Here is a 20329-nt window from a genome sequence, read left to right on the forward strand (position 1 = left end):
AAAGAGTGTGGGCACTACCTCCGTAAACAAAGCCTTAATGCATTCGTGTGACATCAGCACAAGTGATGTTTTCAATGGGCTCCTACACCAATGAAAATTCGTTTATTTCAGCTGATCTATATTAGCTGGTGTTTTTATTGGTGTAGGAGCCCTACCTATGCTGACATCACACGAGTGCACTACAGCTTTGCTTATGGAGGCAGTGGTGATAAGGTACTATAAAGGTACTATAAAGTAACTTTAAAGGTATTTATAACCCTGTCGGTATTTTGTCATGCTGAAAGGTGCCTCGGGTGTCTCGCACATCAGGACGCTTTTTTCTGTGCGGGAGAGCACAGCAGACGTATTCTCAATTCTGTATTGAAGAATGAAAATGATTTTCATGATAACATTGATATGTATTATGACCATGATTGATTGTTATGAGAAAAAATTATCAATGATAATAATTAATTAATAATAATAATTCTTATTCTAGTAGTCATATTTCTCTATAATAATCTCATTTCTTTCTTTACGTAGTATTTGTATATCTTTTTTTCTCCAACATTCTTCTTCCTTTGAATATTCTTCTTCAAGAAGAATAGTATAGTTCTCACAGAATAGTTGAAGGAGCGTTAGCAAAGTTCTCACTTTTGACTTACTAGAGCCCAAATTTACAATGAGCACAATGAGCTAGCACTTTGAAGTAGCAATATTTGACATCCAAATATAACAAAAATGAATGGATATGCAACATAGTATTCAAAGTAAATTTTATTTATGATTATTTGTTTCAAAAGAGGTAAAAGAGGTAACGTTGTTGTATGATTTGAATTTTTGAACCCTGTTATCATGGATAATAAAAACCAATTTGATTTGAATCAATGTACTGTATATACTGTAAATTAATAAAAATAATTGAAATAGTACTATTTATCAAACAAACAAACAATAATGCTCTTCTAATGATCATAGAACAATTAAGAATTTAAAGCTCTATACATTTCAGGACTTTTTTCTATCCCCTCTTCAGGTTCAAATTCAAAATAAATAAACATCAGTATTGACTAATTCAAGATTATTAAAACAATGTACCTGGAGATGGGATTAAGTCCTGAAATTTATAGTGCTTTCAATTGATTTTATAATAATTGGTTTAATTTTATTGGTTTTATGATATTAGAGTTTTATTGCATCTTAATAAGAAGTAAAAGGTCTTTTTGAAAAAGCTGTACTAACTCCTCTTTATATTTGTATTATATCTATATTGGTTATTAAACAATTAATATTATTATTATTATTAGCCGTCAAGCTCCCAGATGGAAGACGCTGAGCAAAATTTGGTTCATTTTTTGTTTTTCTTGTTCTTTTTATCAATCCACCAGTTTTTCATTTTCAGTGAGAACTCCGCTTTCCTTGCTTCACTCCATTTTGTTCCCACTCTTGGCACAGTCATCTCTGGTTTAACTTCCCATTTTTCAACCTTTTCTCTGAAACTGTTCCTGTTGTATATTTCATCATTGTTAATGTTAGCAAGTATTAAGTCCTTCTTGACGTTTTTCATCCATGCACCTCCATTTCTAAGGGTTGCTACATATGTTACTATTCTTTTTGTAAGTCTGTGATCTGGAAGCCTCATTATGTGACCATAAAATTTAAGGCGCCTTTTCCTGATGTCTGCTTCTATGTTAGAGTATTCTTCAACTTTGGCTGTTTTCTGTAGTCTATAACCATCTTCGGTCTTTCTTGGTCCAAGTATTTTTCTAATTATCTTCCTTTCTTCTTTTTTCAAATTTTCAGTATCTGTTTTTCTGCTAAGTGTTAGGGTCTCGCTGGCATACAACATTGTTGGCTTGATTACTGCGTTATAATGTTTGATTTTGGTATTGATAGACATACATCTCTTATTATAAATATATTGCACTAGCCCTAGGCCTTTACGAGCTTTCTGTATCCTTTCATTTTGTGCATGTTTTTCTGATATAATTTCCCCAAGATATTTAAAGTATGGTACCTTCTTAATTGTTCCATATTTTGTTTGTAATTTAGTAACTTCTATATTTGATGTTGTGAAAACAGTTTTTTCAAATGATATTTAAACAATTAATTTATTTATTACTGCCGATGAATAATTGAGCCCTTCAATAATTGTGATTTTTATAATAATTGCTGACATCTGGTATTACAGAAAACTTTGAAAATTTGAAATCAGAACTTTCCTATCACGATTAATGGCCAAGTTGCCCAAGCCACGAAAATTGCTGAGTATAAATTGTAATAAATCGCCTATCTAACCAATGCTTTTTACATGACTCCAATACTAAACACATCACGTGACCTTGGGAAGTTCCAATCCTGGTCTTCTGATTGGCTCGTGGCAGTGAATGAGATCAATCGATCCGGATCATTGGAGTGATCCGAACCTGCCATCAATACTATTACAATGCGGCGCTTCCTAACAAGATGGCGGATTTTGGCGTCAGGGACTAGCCAAGTTTCCATACTGTATGTATACTGTGGCACAAGTGTGCACAGAACTGAAATTGGCTGCCAGCAGAGAGTCGCTCCACTCGTAAAAACACGACTGGCTTGCGTCGCAAATGCATCGAGCCTAACTGGTCTAAGGTATGGAACGCGTAAAGACGGACGCACAATGGATGCCGAGTCGTACGACCACATGAATGGTTGCACGAATCTGTATGACCGTGAATACAAGCCTTTAAAAAATTGAAAAATACAGCACAGCGCCACCTGTTGGCTTGTTAGCGCTTATGAAAATGGAATAAGTTCTATTCTTAACCAACAGGTAGCGTTGTGATCAGCTATATAATACAAGGTATTAGTTAAGACCTTAATTAATAGAGCCCCGCGCTCTTTTCAAAGTCATTTTTCAACTTAAGTTATTGAAAAAAGCATTTTGACTCAATATCTCATATTATATTTGACCGATAATATGCTAAGAAAATGTATGATGTTACAGGTTCAAATAAAATGAGATATTCAAAATTCAAAGGATAAGCATATAATTCTAATTTCTATTAGAATTCTTGAGAATTATTATTACTAGTTTGGACTGGCAATATTCATGTTTTAAAAAACACAATAACCTTATAAAAGGTTATTTCATATTTTATGTTATTTGTGTTATTTCAAACAGTAATAGTATTTTTAATTTGTTGTATGTTAGTCTTCATTATTATATTTTTATTTATTATTTATTTACCAATTCACTAAAAATTCACAAAATAACACTTATCAACTAATATACATTGGTGTGGCTGGAAAAAGAAGCTTTGAGCTCCAGCCACGAGTTCGAAAATATTCTTTAAATTATTTGTACATTTGCCGTGATAACATTCTAAAATACAAACTAAAAGATAGTAAACCAAAAATATGTACAAATAAAAACAAAAATCAATTCTTGAATCAAAAATCAACAAGCCCAATAATAGAAATAGGTAGGCTAATATAGAAATTATAATAATAATAATAAAAAAAAAAAAAATTCTTCTTTCAGGTAATCAAAAAAAAACCAAGTTTAAATTGAGCGTGTTAAAAACAAGTTATAATTATAGTAATTTAGTTTTCGATTTTAAAAAAGTAATTCTCTTTTACCCAGGATCTATTTTATTTAATTTATTACTTGTAATTTTATCCCTAATGAAATCGTCTGGTATTCTATTTATTAGCTTATCGCTCTGGAACTTGAATTGATGATTGCTGGTTGTCAATGCAGTGAAATTTATACTGTAAGCACTTACACTTGCTGGTCTTAAATTGTAAGTGACATTGCGTTGAGTAAATAGATGTGTATTTTTATTTATGAATATAATTAAGTTTGTTATGTACGTTTGGCGAAGCGTTGGTAAGTTTATCTCATCAAATATTAGTCTGCTGGGATAGCGTCTTGGTCTTCCTAGCGCAGCCCTGATGATATGCTTTTGAATAGTAAAAAGTTTATTGAAATGGGTGTCAAAGGCTGCTCCCCATACTTCTATATTGTAGTGGAAGATTGAGTGAGCATATGCATTGTAAATTGTTCTGAGAATGTTCAAGTCTTTCAATTGATTAATTTTGTAAAATATTGTAATCAAGTATTTTAATTTATAACAAAGATTTTGGATGTGAATGTCCCATTTAATATGCTGATCAATCGTAATTCCTAAATATTTCATTGACTTAACTCTTTCTATAGTTGAACAAGTACAGTTGGGAGTGTCGCAGTTATGATTATGTATTATTAGTTTTAAATGTTCTGCAGGTTGACCGCTTCTATTAGGCGAAAAAGTTATATATTTAGTTTTTATTGTATTTAATGTTAGAATATGACTTTTCAACCACGACTTGACCACTGAGAGACCGCGATTTGCACAGTTGAATGTTTCATCCCAAGTTGAGCCAGAAAAGATTAAAGCAGTGTCATCGGCAAAAGATAGAGCAATACCATTCGGAATGTGTAGTTTCAATAAATCATTCACATAAATCAAAAACATAAGAGGCGATAGTACAGTGCCTTGTGGCAGACCAGTTTCAGTAATTTTAAGATATCAGTTTCCAAAATTTGGGTTCGATCCTTCAAATAGCTTGCGAATAGTTTTTTTGCTATCCCCCTTATTCCACTATTTTCCAACTTGTTTAATAAGATAGAATGTGGTATTGTATCGAACGCCTTCGCTAAGTCACAGAATACAGCAAGTGTTTTTTTATTACTATTGAAATTTTTGTCGATTATACTTGTCAAATGTAACACAGCATCCTTGGTAGATTTACCTTTTTGGAATCCATACTGGTTGCCCTCAATAAATTTATTTTTTTCAAGAAAATTCAACAGTCTTGCTTTTATAATTTTTTCCATGATTTTAGACAAGTTGCTGAGTAGACTAATAGGTCTATAATTTTGTGGATCATCAAGTTTATTGGATTTAGGAATCGGTTTTATTAAGGCTACTTTAAATTTTCTGGGAAAATATCCTAGTAGAAAGCATCTATTAACTATGAATTCAAGAGGACAAACAATATAGCTATAATACAAATATTCCATATTTTCATATTTATTAGAATAAAAATGATGAGAAATAGTAATACATCCTATTGTTTGTAATTGTTCAATTATATTTCTATCTAGATATTTTGTACTAAACTGGATCAATTTTAAATTCGGTTTTGATTTTTAATTCGTGGATGAATTCAAAAAAGCCTTTAAAGTATCCAGTAGAAAGTTTGCAATTACTCATTGAGATTAGGATAAATATTCGACAAAATACCGTATGCCAAAACCTTGTTAACGTTCAACACATTATATTACACCAAAGCCATTTATTTATTTATTTAATCATTCAGAATTATACAACAGCCTTTGTGAGAGATTACCACTTGGAGACCAACCCTCTGTAATAAACCCTGCCAATTCTCTTTTTTATCTTTTTTACTGTTATGTCCTTGCCCAATAATTCATATTCCATGACAATAATTGATAATAACATTCTCATGAAACGGCAATCATTGTTCCTCATTTAGGGTGGGAATTAAAGGCAGTTAGCCTTGGAAATTACACACGTTAGGTCATATTGAAAGTGTTATTTATCAGGTTTAATTAAGTTCTTGCATTCAGAGTGGGTGGTAACGAGAAAGTGATGCTATCATCCTCCAATCTTCAAAAATATCACACGAATTAGGTTCCACAATAGTAGAGGGATTTCAAGAGGAAATTTTATATAGAATAGGAAATTTTTGTCCAGTGCTGACGTGTTGTGGCCAACCTGAGAAACCAGTCCTGTAGGCCGTTCTCCAGCGAGTCTGCGCTCTATAGTTTGCAGACTGCAGTTTAGTGGTCTCTGTCATCCAGCTGACTTGCAACTGAAAGGAAATTCGTTGGTGTTGTCCGCATTTTCGTGGCGCGGGTGTGTGCGACTGTTGCATGGTGTTCAAGCATGTGTGAGAGTCGTCGAATTTTGTGAACGGTCAACCGTGTGTGTAGTGCTGTGAAATGTTATCAAAAAGGGAGACTAGTTCTTTATTTGTTCAGCTGATGCTTCTCTTGTATCTATTTGCCACTATCCGGATTGCAAACTGTCAAGGTGAGCGATTGTTATCAGCAACAACTGTTGCGTTCCTAAAGTGCGTTCAAGTCTCTAACTTCAACTCTGTCCATCAAGTTTAACTAAAACAGATTTTATTGAATTAAACGTACTAAATAAATAGCTAGATTTAAATAAACGTTTTAAAGGAATGATATCAACTTAATTTCTTCACGTAGAATAGAAAAACGTAATGCCTGATTATCAAAAGTCTTGTAATTTGTAATGTTTGAAAGAAGGCTCCCACATACTTTTAAAATTATCGTCTCGCTTGCTGTAATATCAATATCTATTCTCTAATGTAGGAGATAATCTTACAATAATGATTTCTCTAGAAAGAATTAGAGAACAACCAACAACTTATTTGTCATGTTACAAATCCTTGGACCCTCGACGCCTCGACCCAGTATAGTCACTGCCGTACAGTACTTCCGAAAATGAATCTGATAGACTTGAGCGCATTTTCTAATGGCTTTTTGCTTTGGTGGTTTTCAAATAATCTTAGAATGTTTCGCGTTGCATATCAGCCTCTTGAGATAAACTATTATATTATTTGGAAGATGAGAGCTTCTTGAGTTCATACTTTTGTAGCAAATTATCACTTCATTGAGACCTGTGGTCTTTTTCTTCTTGGTTGCCCATTCAAGCATATCAACCATAAATTATTCATGGATGACAACCATGACATAGAATAACAGATGAAGGAATCATGTTACGTACGCATCATGTCCGCATAGGGAGGAAATTCCCTCTCCATGAATAGAAGAGTATGATAGAAGGATGGAACGAAAATAAAGCTTTAGGTGGACTCCGACCAACCGTTCGGAGCTCTTAAATAATGACATTCAAGTGGTCACCCATCCACTGTGGAACGGGTCACCGTTCAGGCTAAGATCAGACGTTTACTATCTAAAGACAGTAGACACACGTCTCTAATGTTATGTGGGGGATTAGATGAAAGCGGTACCACGGAACCAATCACGACGGTGACAATAATTTCTAATGAAATGTATTTTATTTGCCTCCAGTCTTATACTCTATCTTGATTATACCAGAGACGAATGATTACTACTGTATCTTTACTCTATGGTTATACTAATATTGTTAGCAATCTAATAGGATTGGTATTAAGTTAGCTGACCTGATTATAGGTCTTCATATAACCGATATAAGGGTAATTCTCGGGTCACAAGAATGACAAGAAATTTGATTATTTACTTTCAATTAGCATTTCATAGAATGAATGTATCCTTGTAAAACTTGAGACTTATTCCTGATTCAGAGCACATTGTAGACGGTGTAGACGTAATTGTATAATATTATAAATGTGTTTGACAAATTCCAGATTACAATAATTTACGTGCTAAGAAGTTCTTGGACAATCGCTGCATTCATTGTAGGTGTAGTTTCAAGCTTCTGTATTGATACTGTAATACAGAATTAAATAAATACCTTAAATACATATACTATTTCTGAAGATATGAGATGTTTGACAAGATAGATGATATGAAGTAATCACTTGAAGTTTCTCATAAGAAGAAACATTCATGACGGTTTTTACAGTAATCGCATCTAATTATTATTGTGTAGGTAGTAATAAAGTAATAAATAATAATTATTGGGATGTGAAGAATATGTATTTGTATACCGGTACAAGTTGATAATAATTATCAATATTTATTATTAAATAATTATTATTCCGCTTCATTAAATTCAACCTATAGTGAGGTCCACGTTATAATGGCAGTGGATAAAGATAGAAGAACAGCGTTGCCTGTTCTCTGCCTCAACTAATTATATTTCTAAATTGTCAAAAACAGATTTGGCATCGTTGCGGAGCTAGAAAAGGATAGTACTACCTGCTTTGTCGAATGATAGCAACATCAAAGTTGACCAAATACTGTCATTTTAACGTGGACCTCATTATAGTATTAAACATTTTAAGTTTTTAACCGGTGCATGTTTTACAAGGCAATTGATGGGTTCTGTAAGGATCATAAATATTGAATTTTGTTTCCTTCATTATTCACTAGATTCATGAAATATGAATAGTGATACTTCTTAGTTTCCAAGCAATAAAAAATGTATTTTCTGAAATAAAAGTATGGTGAGAAGTGAACAATTATCGTGTTTAGTAGTTCTAAAAATATTGGATAATACTATTTTGACAGAATATTGTAAGAAGTACAATAAGTAATTGAGAGATCCAGCAGACGCGAGAAACCTCAAGCTGACAAACAGTTACATAAATAAAAATGTGATTACTCTCAGTTTCTTTTCTATAGAAAACACAGTTATTCTTAGCTAGGAAAAGAATAAAATGTTGGGTAACAGTGCAATATTATGAGTTTATCGTCACTATGACAGAAAGTAAGAATAAAGCGGTAGGTAATACACGAAATTTCCAGTTCATGTAAAAATGTTAGAGAAATCTTGTAATTTATATTTAATGTTGTCTGGGCAGAAATATTCCTATTTTTCTCAGATAGTATTTTCGCCGCAGTTGTATTATAATGCAAGTTCCATTTGTGTGGTAGCTTCTTGAATAGAGGTGATTTCTGAACGAATACGGAATTTCACTTTTTCTGTTTATCCTAGGTCTTTATTATCATATAATGTAGTTGTATTGGATGTAACTACAAGTGGAAAGCGATCCTTTGAAGTTACATGCACTGTCAATCAAGTATATATAGAAAAACAATAGGTAAATTTCTCTCGGCTGTCATACAACACCACTATCCCATGATATTATTGTGTTTTTGATAACCAATAGCCGATACCTCGAAACCACAATATCACATATGAGAAGACAAAAAGTGATTGGATATTTTTCTTCCATTCATCCGAGTTATTACAGCATGTATGATTAATAGTCTCGTTTTCAACCGTTTAATATCCCACGGCAGACAATTAGAACAGTACGGCACTGTGTTCAGTTATGTAACAAAAAGTAACTGTGGGAACTGTAACAGATAGACCCCGTATTGATTGTGAACCAGAGTGTGACACTAGGTTTATAAAGAAGGTGAAAAATATCTTTGAATGATACAATTTTTTCCTTGTAGGTAAATTTAATTCCAGTAGTTGTTTTTTATTGAATTTTTGATCTCTTGAAATGAACCAGGCTGGGTAATTATTTCTTCCCAACTTTTATCAAATCCACTTTCGCTGGTTTAACTGTAGAAAATACAATAGTCTTCTGAGAAAAAACTGACCCATAAAATTGAATTTGCATAAGAACAGACATTGTTTTGAAATGAGGTCCTTCTACAGAATGTTCAATACGGTAACTTTGTTCATGAAGAGGTACAGGTAGACAGTCATCATACCTGTGGAATGGATCTACATGTTATAACAATTACAACGTAGGTGTAGATGAGAGGAAAAATTAATAAAATATTAGATACACAACAATTAGTTGAGTGAGTATTCAAATTAGTTATTCAAATTGGTGATATCAGATACTCTTAATACTTCTGCACAGCACATATTGGCAACATAGAAAAGCAGTTGTTAGAAAATCGATTAAATACTTTGACTATACAAAAGTAGGCTATATTTCTCTGGTCCTTGCCGAGGAAATAAGGTATTCAATATATCAATCAATGTATTGATGTAGCCTACACAAAAAATTATCTAGGTATCAAAAAGAACGCACACACGCCTAATTTAGAAAAAAATGAGCTTTCCTCCCCTCACAAGAAAAATACGTTCATTTTGAACATTGCCGACATTTTTTGGGACCCCCAGGATATGATTTGGCACCCCTGCTAACCTGAGCTGAACCTATAACAACCATTATTTCTTCACAGATAGCACAACTTGAAAATCAACTCAACTTTCATTTGTTGTATACACAGATTTATTGACATCATCTGCTTCAGTAATTCATTCTTTCAAAATGAATCTCTTGGAAAACGTTTGCAAATTTTGAGCAGACAAATATATCAGTGTACAGCATCTCTGTAGTTGAAAATATTTCAATTTCGGTTGCCCAGAATTCCTATCGACAGATTTATTTAATGTGATCACGAGGGAGCGCATGAATTTTGTTCTGATTATGGTGCTCTTCACTCCCTGTGATAACCTTACAGATTATGAACGGAACCAGCAATTCCCATCTCCTACGATTGGTTTGCTACATAGAGGGTCCGTTGATAAACGTTATACAAGGAAATTTTTATACACGTAAGAGGTTTCTTGAAATTAATATTGTCAATTGAGTAGGCGAAATTACAGGTACTAACTTCACTAACAAAACAAACGTAACTATCTCCATCATTGTCATTCACATTTCTTTATTCATCACTGTTATTTACATTTTTGTTCGAGATAATATTTTCAAGTTTTTCATATTTTGTTTCCTTGTTTGATCCTCCTCGAAACATTCAACTTTTGAAAGGGAATTGGATAAAATATCCTTTTAGGTGAGGTTGAAACTTTGTACCACTTAACCTTATTTATTCATTTCAATTTTCCAAAACCAAATAGGTAACGGATGTCCACTTATTTATCTGGGATAATTCTAAAACAAGATTATTGTAAATTGTTATCAGTTATGTGGGTTATACTACTCATACAATAAGGACCTGAAAGGTTCGGCTGTTTTCAGTAACCTACAATCAATCTAAAGTGACTAGAAAGCTGCTAAAGCTGTAATACCAACAGCCAAATGAGCTACTCCAAAAACATCCAGAATTATAAAGAAACACTTGTAATCACACTGCTCTGCTGTCAGATTCGCGAGATCACTCAAGTTCAATTATTGTGATTAATGTGATCGGCCGACAAGTTTCTCCTGAAGATTAGATTTGAAAGTGACACGGGTCCAAGAAACGTGTTGGTATGGCATCTTCAACTTCACAACTCAGCTTCCTGTGCACATTAATTTTCAAACCATCCAGCATACAGCCTGCAATTAACTAGGAGAAACAACGGTCAATTACTAAGCAGAGATTATAAATAGTGAACCTGCTACAGGTTGAAATTCACTTGGAGAGTGCGCTTCTTTTATACTTACCACTAGCAATCTTGAGGACCAACTCTCTCACATAAAGAAGCTCCAGCAGTAAAATAAGACGAAACAAAGAACAGCTACTCTTTAATTGTTATTTCATTAACTTTGTCCAATGACATTGAGGCTGATAGTCGTTTTTTATTTTCAATTATCCATCAACTAAAAAATCTGGTGTGGTACACTCACACAACTTTCCTTGCTCATTGAACTGTAAGCCTCATTCTTAAACGAGAATAATAATTTAGGTGAATAACATAATGACGATTGGCGGCAACATAATACTTGAAACTACGATCAGACTACTGTATAAATGTGTATATATAATTGTTTTCAGAGTACTTTTTTCTTTGTGTAAATTGTGAAATTCGATGATTTTTTAAAAGTCGTCAAAACTGCTGTTCTACAGATGAAATATCTCGACTATGTGTTCTTTTTAAAAACTGCTCTAACTACCTACCTCATGCACGAGAGGGAGTTTACAAAGTCCATTTCTCAAGGATGGGGTGGACCCCATTAGTTTCCCAGGAAAGACTCATGCCAGTTGATAAAGCTGATGAATAAGTATATAGGGTATGAATTTGAAATAAATCGGTCAAGTCATTTTTGAGAAAATCGTGAAAAACATGGTTTTTTAGTAACTATCCGCCATTTTTCTCAAGAATATTACGGAGCTCCTGCAATTTTCCCAGAAATGAGACTCATGTCAGTTGATAGGGCTTATAAATAGCTATCCATGGTATAAATTTGAAGAAAATCGTTAGAGCCGTTTTTGAGAAAATCGTGAAAAACATGGTTTTTTAGTAATTATGCGCCATTTTTCTCAAGAATATTACATAGCTCCTGCAATTTTCCCAAAAATGAGACTCATGTCAGTTGATAGGGCTTATAAATAGCTATCCATGGTATAAAACTTGAAGAAAATCGTTAGAGCCGTTTTTGAGAAAATCGTGACAAACATGGTTTTTTAGTAATTATCCGCCATTTTTTCCGCCATCTTGAATTGAATTTTATTGAATTTCTTATTGTCGGGTCCTCATGGTATAAGGACCTTAAGTTTCAAATTTCAAGTCAATCGGTTAATTAGAAATGGAGTTATCGTGTTCTCAGACATACACACACACACACACACACCACACACACACACACACACACACACACACACACACACACAACACACACACACACACACCACACACACACACACACACAACACACACACACACACACACCACACACACACACACACACACACACACACCACACACACACACCACACACACACACCACACACACACACACACCACACACACACACACACACACACACACACACACAACACACACACACACACCACACCACACACACACACACACACACACACACACACACACACACCACACACACACACACACACACACACACACACACACACACACACACACACACACACACACCACACACACACACACACACACACACACACACACACACACACAGACCAACACCCAAAAATCATGTTTTTGGACTCAGAGGACCTTGAAACGTATAGAAAACCTGAAATTGAGGTACCTTAATTTTTTTTGGAAAGCAATACTTTCCTTACCTATGGTAGTAGGGCAAGGAAAGTAAAAATAAATATGTGGAGTTATATGTTGACTGAATGTTACTGTAAGACCGAATCACAACAATACAGCACCACACACAGACATGAAAAAGAGCCAAATTTCTATAGGATCCTTGAAGAAATACTATATTCATTTGAAAACCCAAGAATTTAAAGTATATCCAACAGATTTTCGATCAAAAAGTAAAGTAAAATATTGAAAAATTGAATGAGTGAACAGAGGATTCCCAGCTCTGTATTGCGTATTTATGCAGCAGTCTTTATCTGTAATCAGTATTAAAATTAGTGTAATTCATAATATTACAGCGGATTGCAAATTACTGCTAATTCACTCCACTGTAAATAGTCTGGTAATGCTTGAGAAATTTGAAGAATTAAATAAAAAGTAGGTCAGTCAAAGATGTATTAATTTCATTCATCGTATAATAATAATAATAATAATAAAATGTAACTTTTCAAACAAACTTCAAGAATCTTTGCTGGTAGGATTGATTTCCACTATTGTTTCGAATCTAGTGGGTAGGATTCCCCACAAGAGAATATCTAGGTGAGCTAGCAGACCATTTTATGACAAAACCAACCAGTTTTCATCTGTGGCTGAATCCAAGCATGTAACGAGTGGTACGTGGATCAGTGAAGCAAGAATTTTATTTATGAGACACCCAAACTGCTTCAAATGTCGCCTCGCATTCTGTTTCAACATTGACGTGAATATTTATTCCCGATTTTCTAGTATTTCTTGGGACTTCACGCTGCGATAGTTCGTCAGACAGCGAGCGCTATTTCCGTCGTCGCCAGCATCGAACGTGATAGAAAACTCAGTGGCGCTTAGCGATTTGAAATGGTTGTAAGTGTGAGCGATTTCTGAGTTCTGACCAGTCTACCAAACCTACTTCAATTCAAAATCGATTGGCCAGCTAAGTCCAGTTGCACTGACCAGTAACTGACGATTTTATGCTGTACAGCTTCACTTGCTCAAATCACTGCTCCCAATAATTCTATTCGCTTTACGCAATGCTGGCTGAAAATTGTTTTGAAGTGTCACGCTCAATATCCTCCAATATTAAAGCGTTTGATCTCTTGTGGAAAACCTAGTTAAGATTTAATCTTTATTCAATGTGAGGCATTTCTTCAACTGAGATCTAAAGAGTTACAAAAGTAAGTTACAAGAGTCTGAAAGAGTACACGGTCATACTCAGAATATTAACCATAGTACATTAGGAAGAATAAATGATAATAATATTCGACCCAACTTTATTTTAATCATTCTGGGACATGACTCAATTTACAGATTAATAAATGCAAGAACTATGGACCAATGTACTGCAGTTTTGTATAAACGTGATGAAGATGTTAAGGATAGTTTCACACACATTTGGTTCGGTTCGTTTCGTTTTTGGCAGATTCCGATAAGTGTGAAACGGTAATTCGGTTTGAATTCGGTACCGAATAGAAACCGCCTAGAACCGAACGCCCACTTGACACTAACAAATTCCATCAGGTTTAAATTAGTTTCTAGCGAGGGGCTACTTTCACACACACTCGGTTCGGTTCGGTTTGCTTTCTGTTCGTTTTCGGTCAATTCCGATGTTTAAAGGTGCTAACGTAACGAGTAAGTCGCGGTGAAGATCGATGTCACTAGACAGCTGAGCAATGATAAAAACATTTGGAATCATTGATATAGATTGTAGAAGGTTGACAGCGAGCTGAAATTTACATATCGACCTGACCGTTGTGTTCATACCCTAAAATGGGGTTAATTTAGTCAAGTTTCCTCAAAAACAAGTTTTCATAACCTCAAAAGAACATAAATAATGAAGTAAAAATCTAATCAATTTCAACGTTTTCTTCCTGATTTTCATACTTTTATAGTTAGTTGCTTTTGCATTGGTTTTTAGTTATTTTAAAATTCTACATTGGCTGACATCAGTTTTTATCTCATTTACCAATTTGTAGGTTGAATTGTACTTGTCAAGATCCAAATTGAATCCAAAAGTCAAACATGTACAACATCTACTTGAATCAATAAAACTTGAAGAAGGAGATTGGTACAGTGAATTCAAGTTTCTGTCCTTGTAAACTTGATTTCAAGTTTGCAAAATATATTCATTTTACAAAAAACTTGAATAATTCAAGTAGCGATCTTAAACTTCAAGTAATTAAGTAAACTTGACTAATATAAACGCCCCTTGAGATATCTAGGACTTTATGGAAATATAATAAGCAGTAACGTTTTTTCATGCAGTATATCTCTGATAAGCTTCAACATTCCCACTATCTAACATGAAACAATACAAGTGAAGTGTTTAATACTCGTTCTCAACGATTTCACACTTGACTCAAGCCTGGCTACTTGAGCCAACCAGGCGTGGGAAGGCAGCATGCTATTTTCGCAAGGGCGTAGAGGGAGACAGTGGTGTGCACTTTTAGCATAAGAAGCGACACGAGTTTCCATCAGCGGCAAGCTAGAATCGTCGGATGCGTGTCACTTCTCACAGCGACTTGACTATTGGTGGGGAGACAATATTTAGCGACGACAGTTCCAGAATGAGTTGACTTGTTGGAGGGGTTGACCAAGGAGATCCGGTACATAACAGGTGGACCAACGTTCAAATCGGCCTGTCACTTCGCACCACAGTATTTCTATACATAATATTATATAGTACGAAGCTCTTTCAAGTTCTATGCAAGGCCCCCACTTCTGTCTGCAGCTGACTCGCCTTAAAAGCACCGCAGTCATTGTACTTAACTAGGGAAAGTGAAATTGCGATTCGCATTAGAAGTGTCTATAAAACGGAATAGACAAGACCAATTCAACTACTGCTATTACTATTATAATACCACTAGCCGTCAGGCTCGCTTCGCTCGCCATATCCGTCTAGCCAGGGGGCTCCGCCCCCTGGACCCCCGACTGGATCGTCCAAGAATGAGATCAGCAGGCTCGCTCCGCTCGCCTGCAGTTTTCATTTGAGCATTTTTATCATATGTTAGGACGATCCAGTTGGGGGTCCAGACTAAACGTCTGGCTAAACGGATATGGTGAGCGAAGCGAGCCTGACGGCTAGTAATATAATATTCCCAGGATTGAAGTAGCAGTGCCCAATCAATTTATCCGCGATAAATGCATTTAAATCTTTAACTCGGTGCCAACCTAACTAAGTCAACACAACTTAATGCCAACCTGACAAAATTATTAATTTAGTTGCCAGTTAACAACTGTTTCGAAGAGGTACTCTATCTAGATTCTATAGTAACATATGATATGGAAATTTCAATTATAATTAAGAGATTGGGAGAAGAAGAATATACATGCTAAAAGACGAACTTTAAACCCTTAAAAACAACCCTTAGAGTTAAAATATTGCCAAAAGATTTCTTAGTGCGCCTCTAAAGGGCCAACTGAACATACCTACCAAATTTGAACGTTTTTGGTCCGGTAGATTTTTAGTTATGCGAGTGAGTGAGTGAGTGAGTGAGTTTTTATATATATAGATTGTATACTGAGTACCTACCTACTACTTATACTTTGGATCTTTACTAGTTTGTTGTTGACTTTTGTAACAGCTATTGCCAATAAAACTTTTTTGTAAAATAAAATGGCAACCACGCCAATTTATAGAATCAGGACCACGTGAGTGCCTGCCTAGTCTCAAAATTAGAAAATTCCAGCCTCCAAATAAAAAAACACAGAATAGTGATATACAACAAAAATAGTTATCATTTTGGTACCTAACAATACTTGTATTATTTTTGTAGATTGTCTGATTACTGAATTGGCTTGGCTGATTCGAGAACCATGAATGCCAAGAATGTATTCATGTAGTAGAAAAGTAAATCTCAAAAAAAACACACCAGTGCCTAGTCTAACCATATAATATTGTTTTCCCATTGACTAGTCATCAAATGCCCTGAATATTGGATTGGTATGAGTTTGATAAAAGCTTCAGGCTCATTGCTGAACTGTCCAGCAATTCCAAATTGTAGTTGAAATAGAACATTACAAGCAGTTGATGACATTGAGCATGTTCTTTCAGAGCGTAACCCCTTCTTTTCCCTCTTTCTCCTCTACAGCCATGTGGCTTGTCGGTTCCTTGCGGCTGGCTCCTCCTTTTCCTCCTTTCCCCTCTCCACTCCACTCCTGTGTCCCCTTTGCACTTTGCAGTTTTCAGCACCACAGCAGCAGCAGCTGTAGACTAGAGACTACTGTGGCTGCTGCCGTATGTCATGCAACAATGATTTCCATTGTTCATAATGTCTGCAATGTTTCGGCCATAGCTGATAAGAAGCCACTGTATTACTGTTGAATAATTTTACAAAATTTCTGCTTTCATGATATACGATGTGGTGATATACATTATGCGGATAAACTTAAATTTCTTTTTCATAATGTTGAGTAAACTGTTGAAAATGTCTTCAAATAATATCATGCACATCATTTTTTTCAGAATTATAGCATAGACTAAATAAACAGTTCTGTGGTTATAAATAAGTTTATTACAGGCTCATTATAGGATTTAAAAATATCAGGATTTTTAAGATTATAGATTTTCTGTTTCAAATAGAACTCCTACTAGAAAAACACAAGAACTCTATAGGTATTAATTTCTCAATTTATTGTAAGGTTGAATGGACGTGGATTGTAGATGAATGAAAACAATAATTCAAACTTACAAGATTCTGTCACTACTGACCACAATTCTTTGCAAAAGAATCAATGGCAGAATAATTTTTAGACTTTTGAACTTGAAAGGAGAAAAGAAACTTTGACCTCTGATTGCATGTTATCAAAAAAATGCCTACGCATCTCCAGCAGCCTCTTCGCGAGTTGAGCTGTCAAACCGGCTTGTGCGTAAGATGAACTCTTGCACGTGAGTGAAGGTGGACATGCGTGCGTGTGTCTTTGTGTCTTGCGGCTTTGTTTTGCACTACTGACAGACCTCAATACACAGAGAGCGGTGATAACGGTGACTGTTATGTGCAAGATGCCGGGAGCCGGGTACAGTGGTACACGGCGTAGACAAAAGACGCTTCTGCCAAAAGGAAAGCGAACTTTGAATAAGGTGTTAATTGCTCTTTGAACAGTTAGCATTTGAGAAAAGCTGACACCAATGTGGGGCGCAGCCTCATGACTCACTTATTTTAACGTTTTGTTCAATAAGTGAGTTATTTTAGTGTTCACAGTACATTAGGATAACTCCTAGTTACAGAAGGTTGGCTCAGCTTGCTAAGCTCATGTTAGTGTGTAAATTCATTTTTCCGTCCCTCAAGAAAAGAAGTTCAACAGTAGATTAACCCTAGTTTAGCACTAGGTAAACACACATAGGTAACACTGAGGTTAGAAGGTTACAATGTGCCGGTTGATGTTTAACCGTGATTAATTCATTCCATGAGAGCCAATCAGAGATGCCGCCTTTTCAAGAACGCTTTCTTTGCTTGGTTCTCGTGAAATTAATCACGATTAAAATTTAACCGGCTTTTGTGCAACCGGGCCTTGATAAAATTGAGACGCTAGATGAGTTAATATCCTTTATGATCTTATTATAATGTTCTAATTGAGACGAAACTAGCAAGATTCAAGTCGACGGTTAGGCATTTCTCTTAATGTTTAAATGTTTATTTGTTTATATGTTGCGCATTTACGGTAATAGATTTTCATGAAATTTGACAGGTATGTTCCTTTTTAAATTGCGCGTCGACATATATACAAGGTTTTTGGAAATTTTTCATTTCAAGGATAATAAAAAAGGAAAAAGGAGCCTCCTTCATACGTCAATATTGGAGTAAAAATCAGACTACAGAATTATTCATCATAAATCAGCTGTCGAGTTGATTATAAATTGCATGCTATGACGCATGCAATTCAATATCTCAATGTAACTTGGTAAAAAATCAACAGCTGTGTTGACAATAAATCTTCTTCTTCTCTGTCTCTTCCCCGCATGCCGTCAAAGCGTTGGGGTAGCCCCGACCCATCTTCTCCACTCCCGTCGATCCGCCGCCAGTCTCCTCATCTCTGGAACACTCTTTCCCCTTCTCCTCCCTATTTCCTCTATTCTGTCCTCGTACGAATACCTTGGACGGCCCACTGTTCTTTTGCCCTGTACTCTGACATTTACATACTGTTTGGCCTTTCTATCATCCCCCATCCGCTGTATATGCCCAAACCATCCAAGCTGCCTCATTTCTATCCTCTCGCTCACATCTCTCATGCCAACTTCCTCTCTTATCCTGGTGTTTCGAATCCTATCTCTCCTGGTCTTTCCTACTGATTTCCTGTGACACTTCATTTCCACCGTCCTGATTTTATTCTCATGGCATGATTTAATGGGCCAGCTTTCACTCCCGTACAACATGATGGGTTCAATTACTGATCGATAGACGTGATTTTTAATTCTTTTTTCTATCTCTCTTTTCCCAAAAATGCAATCCTTGATTGCATAGTAGGCCGTAGATCCCTTTCTCACCCTATTCATCACTTCCAGATCTATTTTTCCGTCCTCAGAAAACATTGTACCAAGGTATTCGTACTTCCCTACCTGTTCGAGCAGTTCTTCACTCACCATAATTTGAATATTCTCTCTCCCTCCTCTTGAAACCACCATCACCTTACTTTTACTCACATTCATAATCATTCCTCTTCGTTTCAGCTCCTCAGCCCATTCTGTCACTGATTGTTGGAGTTTCTGCTGAGTATCAGCAATCAGCACTATATCGTCCGCATATAGGAGAGCTCTTGCCCCAATCGGTCGCATGTTCCAATACCCTACCATCATATTCTGGGTCCTTCTCTTGCACACCTTATGGATCTCATCCATCACTAATATGAAGAGTAGGGGACTCAGACTGTCACCCTGTTTTACCCCCATCTCCATACCAAATTCATGGGACATTCCTCCACATATTCGCACTTTCGCTCTCATTCCTACATTGACACTAATGATGGCCTTGATCAGCTTTTCAGGTACTCTCTTTCTTTTTAAGGCTTCCCATATCACCTGTCGTGGAACTGAGTCAAAAGCAGCCTTCAGGTCTAAGAAAGCTAAATAGACAGGCTTTCCCCTCTCTAAAAATTTTGAGCATATATTCCTCAGCGATGACACATGCTCCTGGGCCTGTCTACCCGGCCTAAACGCTGCCTGTTCCTCCTCCATCTCTTGCTCTACAACTTTGCGCAAACGTTTCTCCAGAATACCCGTGTATACTTTCATGCTCACTTGAGAGAGGCAAACCGCTCTATAATTTTCACAGTCTGTGGTGGGGCCCTTCTTGTGGATAGGGATGATAATATTCTTGGTCCATTGACTGGGAACTCTTTCTTGATGCCATATCAAGTTGATCAAACTTGTCATCTTCTCTATCAAGAGATCTCCTCCCCATTTTATTAGCTCTGGCACAATCCCATCCTCTCCCGCAGCCCTTCCTGTCCTCAGCCTTTTTATTGATTCTTCCACTTCATTTGTAGTGATCTCATTGGTTATGCCATCTATCAATTCATCCATCATTTGCTGATGCTCATCTTGGTCAAACCCTGTTTCATTCTCATTTCTTTGGAACTTATTTTCGTAGTACCTTCTCCATCTCTCCATCACTTCCTCCAACTGTGACACCAACCTTCCATTTTCATCCACT

At 35.7% G+C, this 20329-nt stretch overlaps 1 protein-coding gene across 1 annotated transcript in view; it reads left to right on the plus strand.

Annotated features, from left to right (window-relative positions):
- The first annotated feature begins 5788 nt into the window (after nucleotides 1-5788).
- LOC111056924 (sushi, von Willebrand factor type A, EGF and pentraxin domain-containing protein 1) overlaps nucleotides 5789-20329 on the plus strand; it is a 103699-nt gene continuing 89158 nt past the window's right edge. The window contains exon 1 of the mRNA XM_039430881.1: nucleotides 5789-6059. Within this exon, the coding sequence (XP_039286815.1) occupies nucleotides 5969-6059 (91 nt within the window). The 5' untranslated portion in view covers nucleotides 5789-5968. The remainder of the gene's footprint in view (nucleotides 6060-20329) is intronic.

The sequence above is a fragment of the Nilaparvata lugens genome, chromosome 6, assembly GCF_014356525.2.
Source record: "Nilaparvata lugens isolate BPH chromosome 6, ASM1435652v1, whole genome shotgun sequence".
Taxonomy (NCBI): domain Eukaryota; kingdom Metazoa; phylum Arthropoda; class Insecta; order Hemiptera; family Delphacidae; genus Nilaparvata; species Nilaparvata lugens.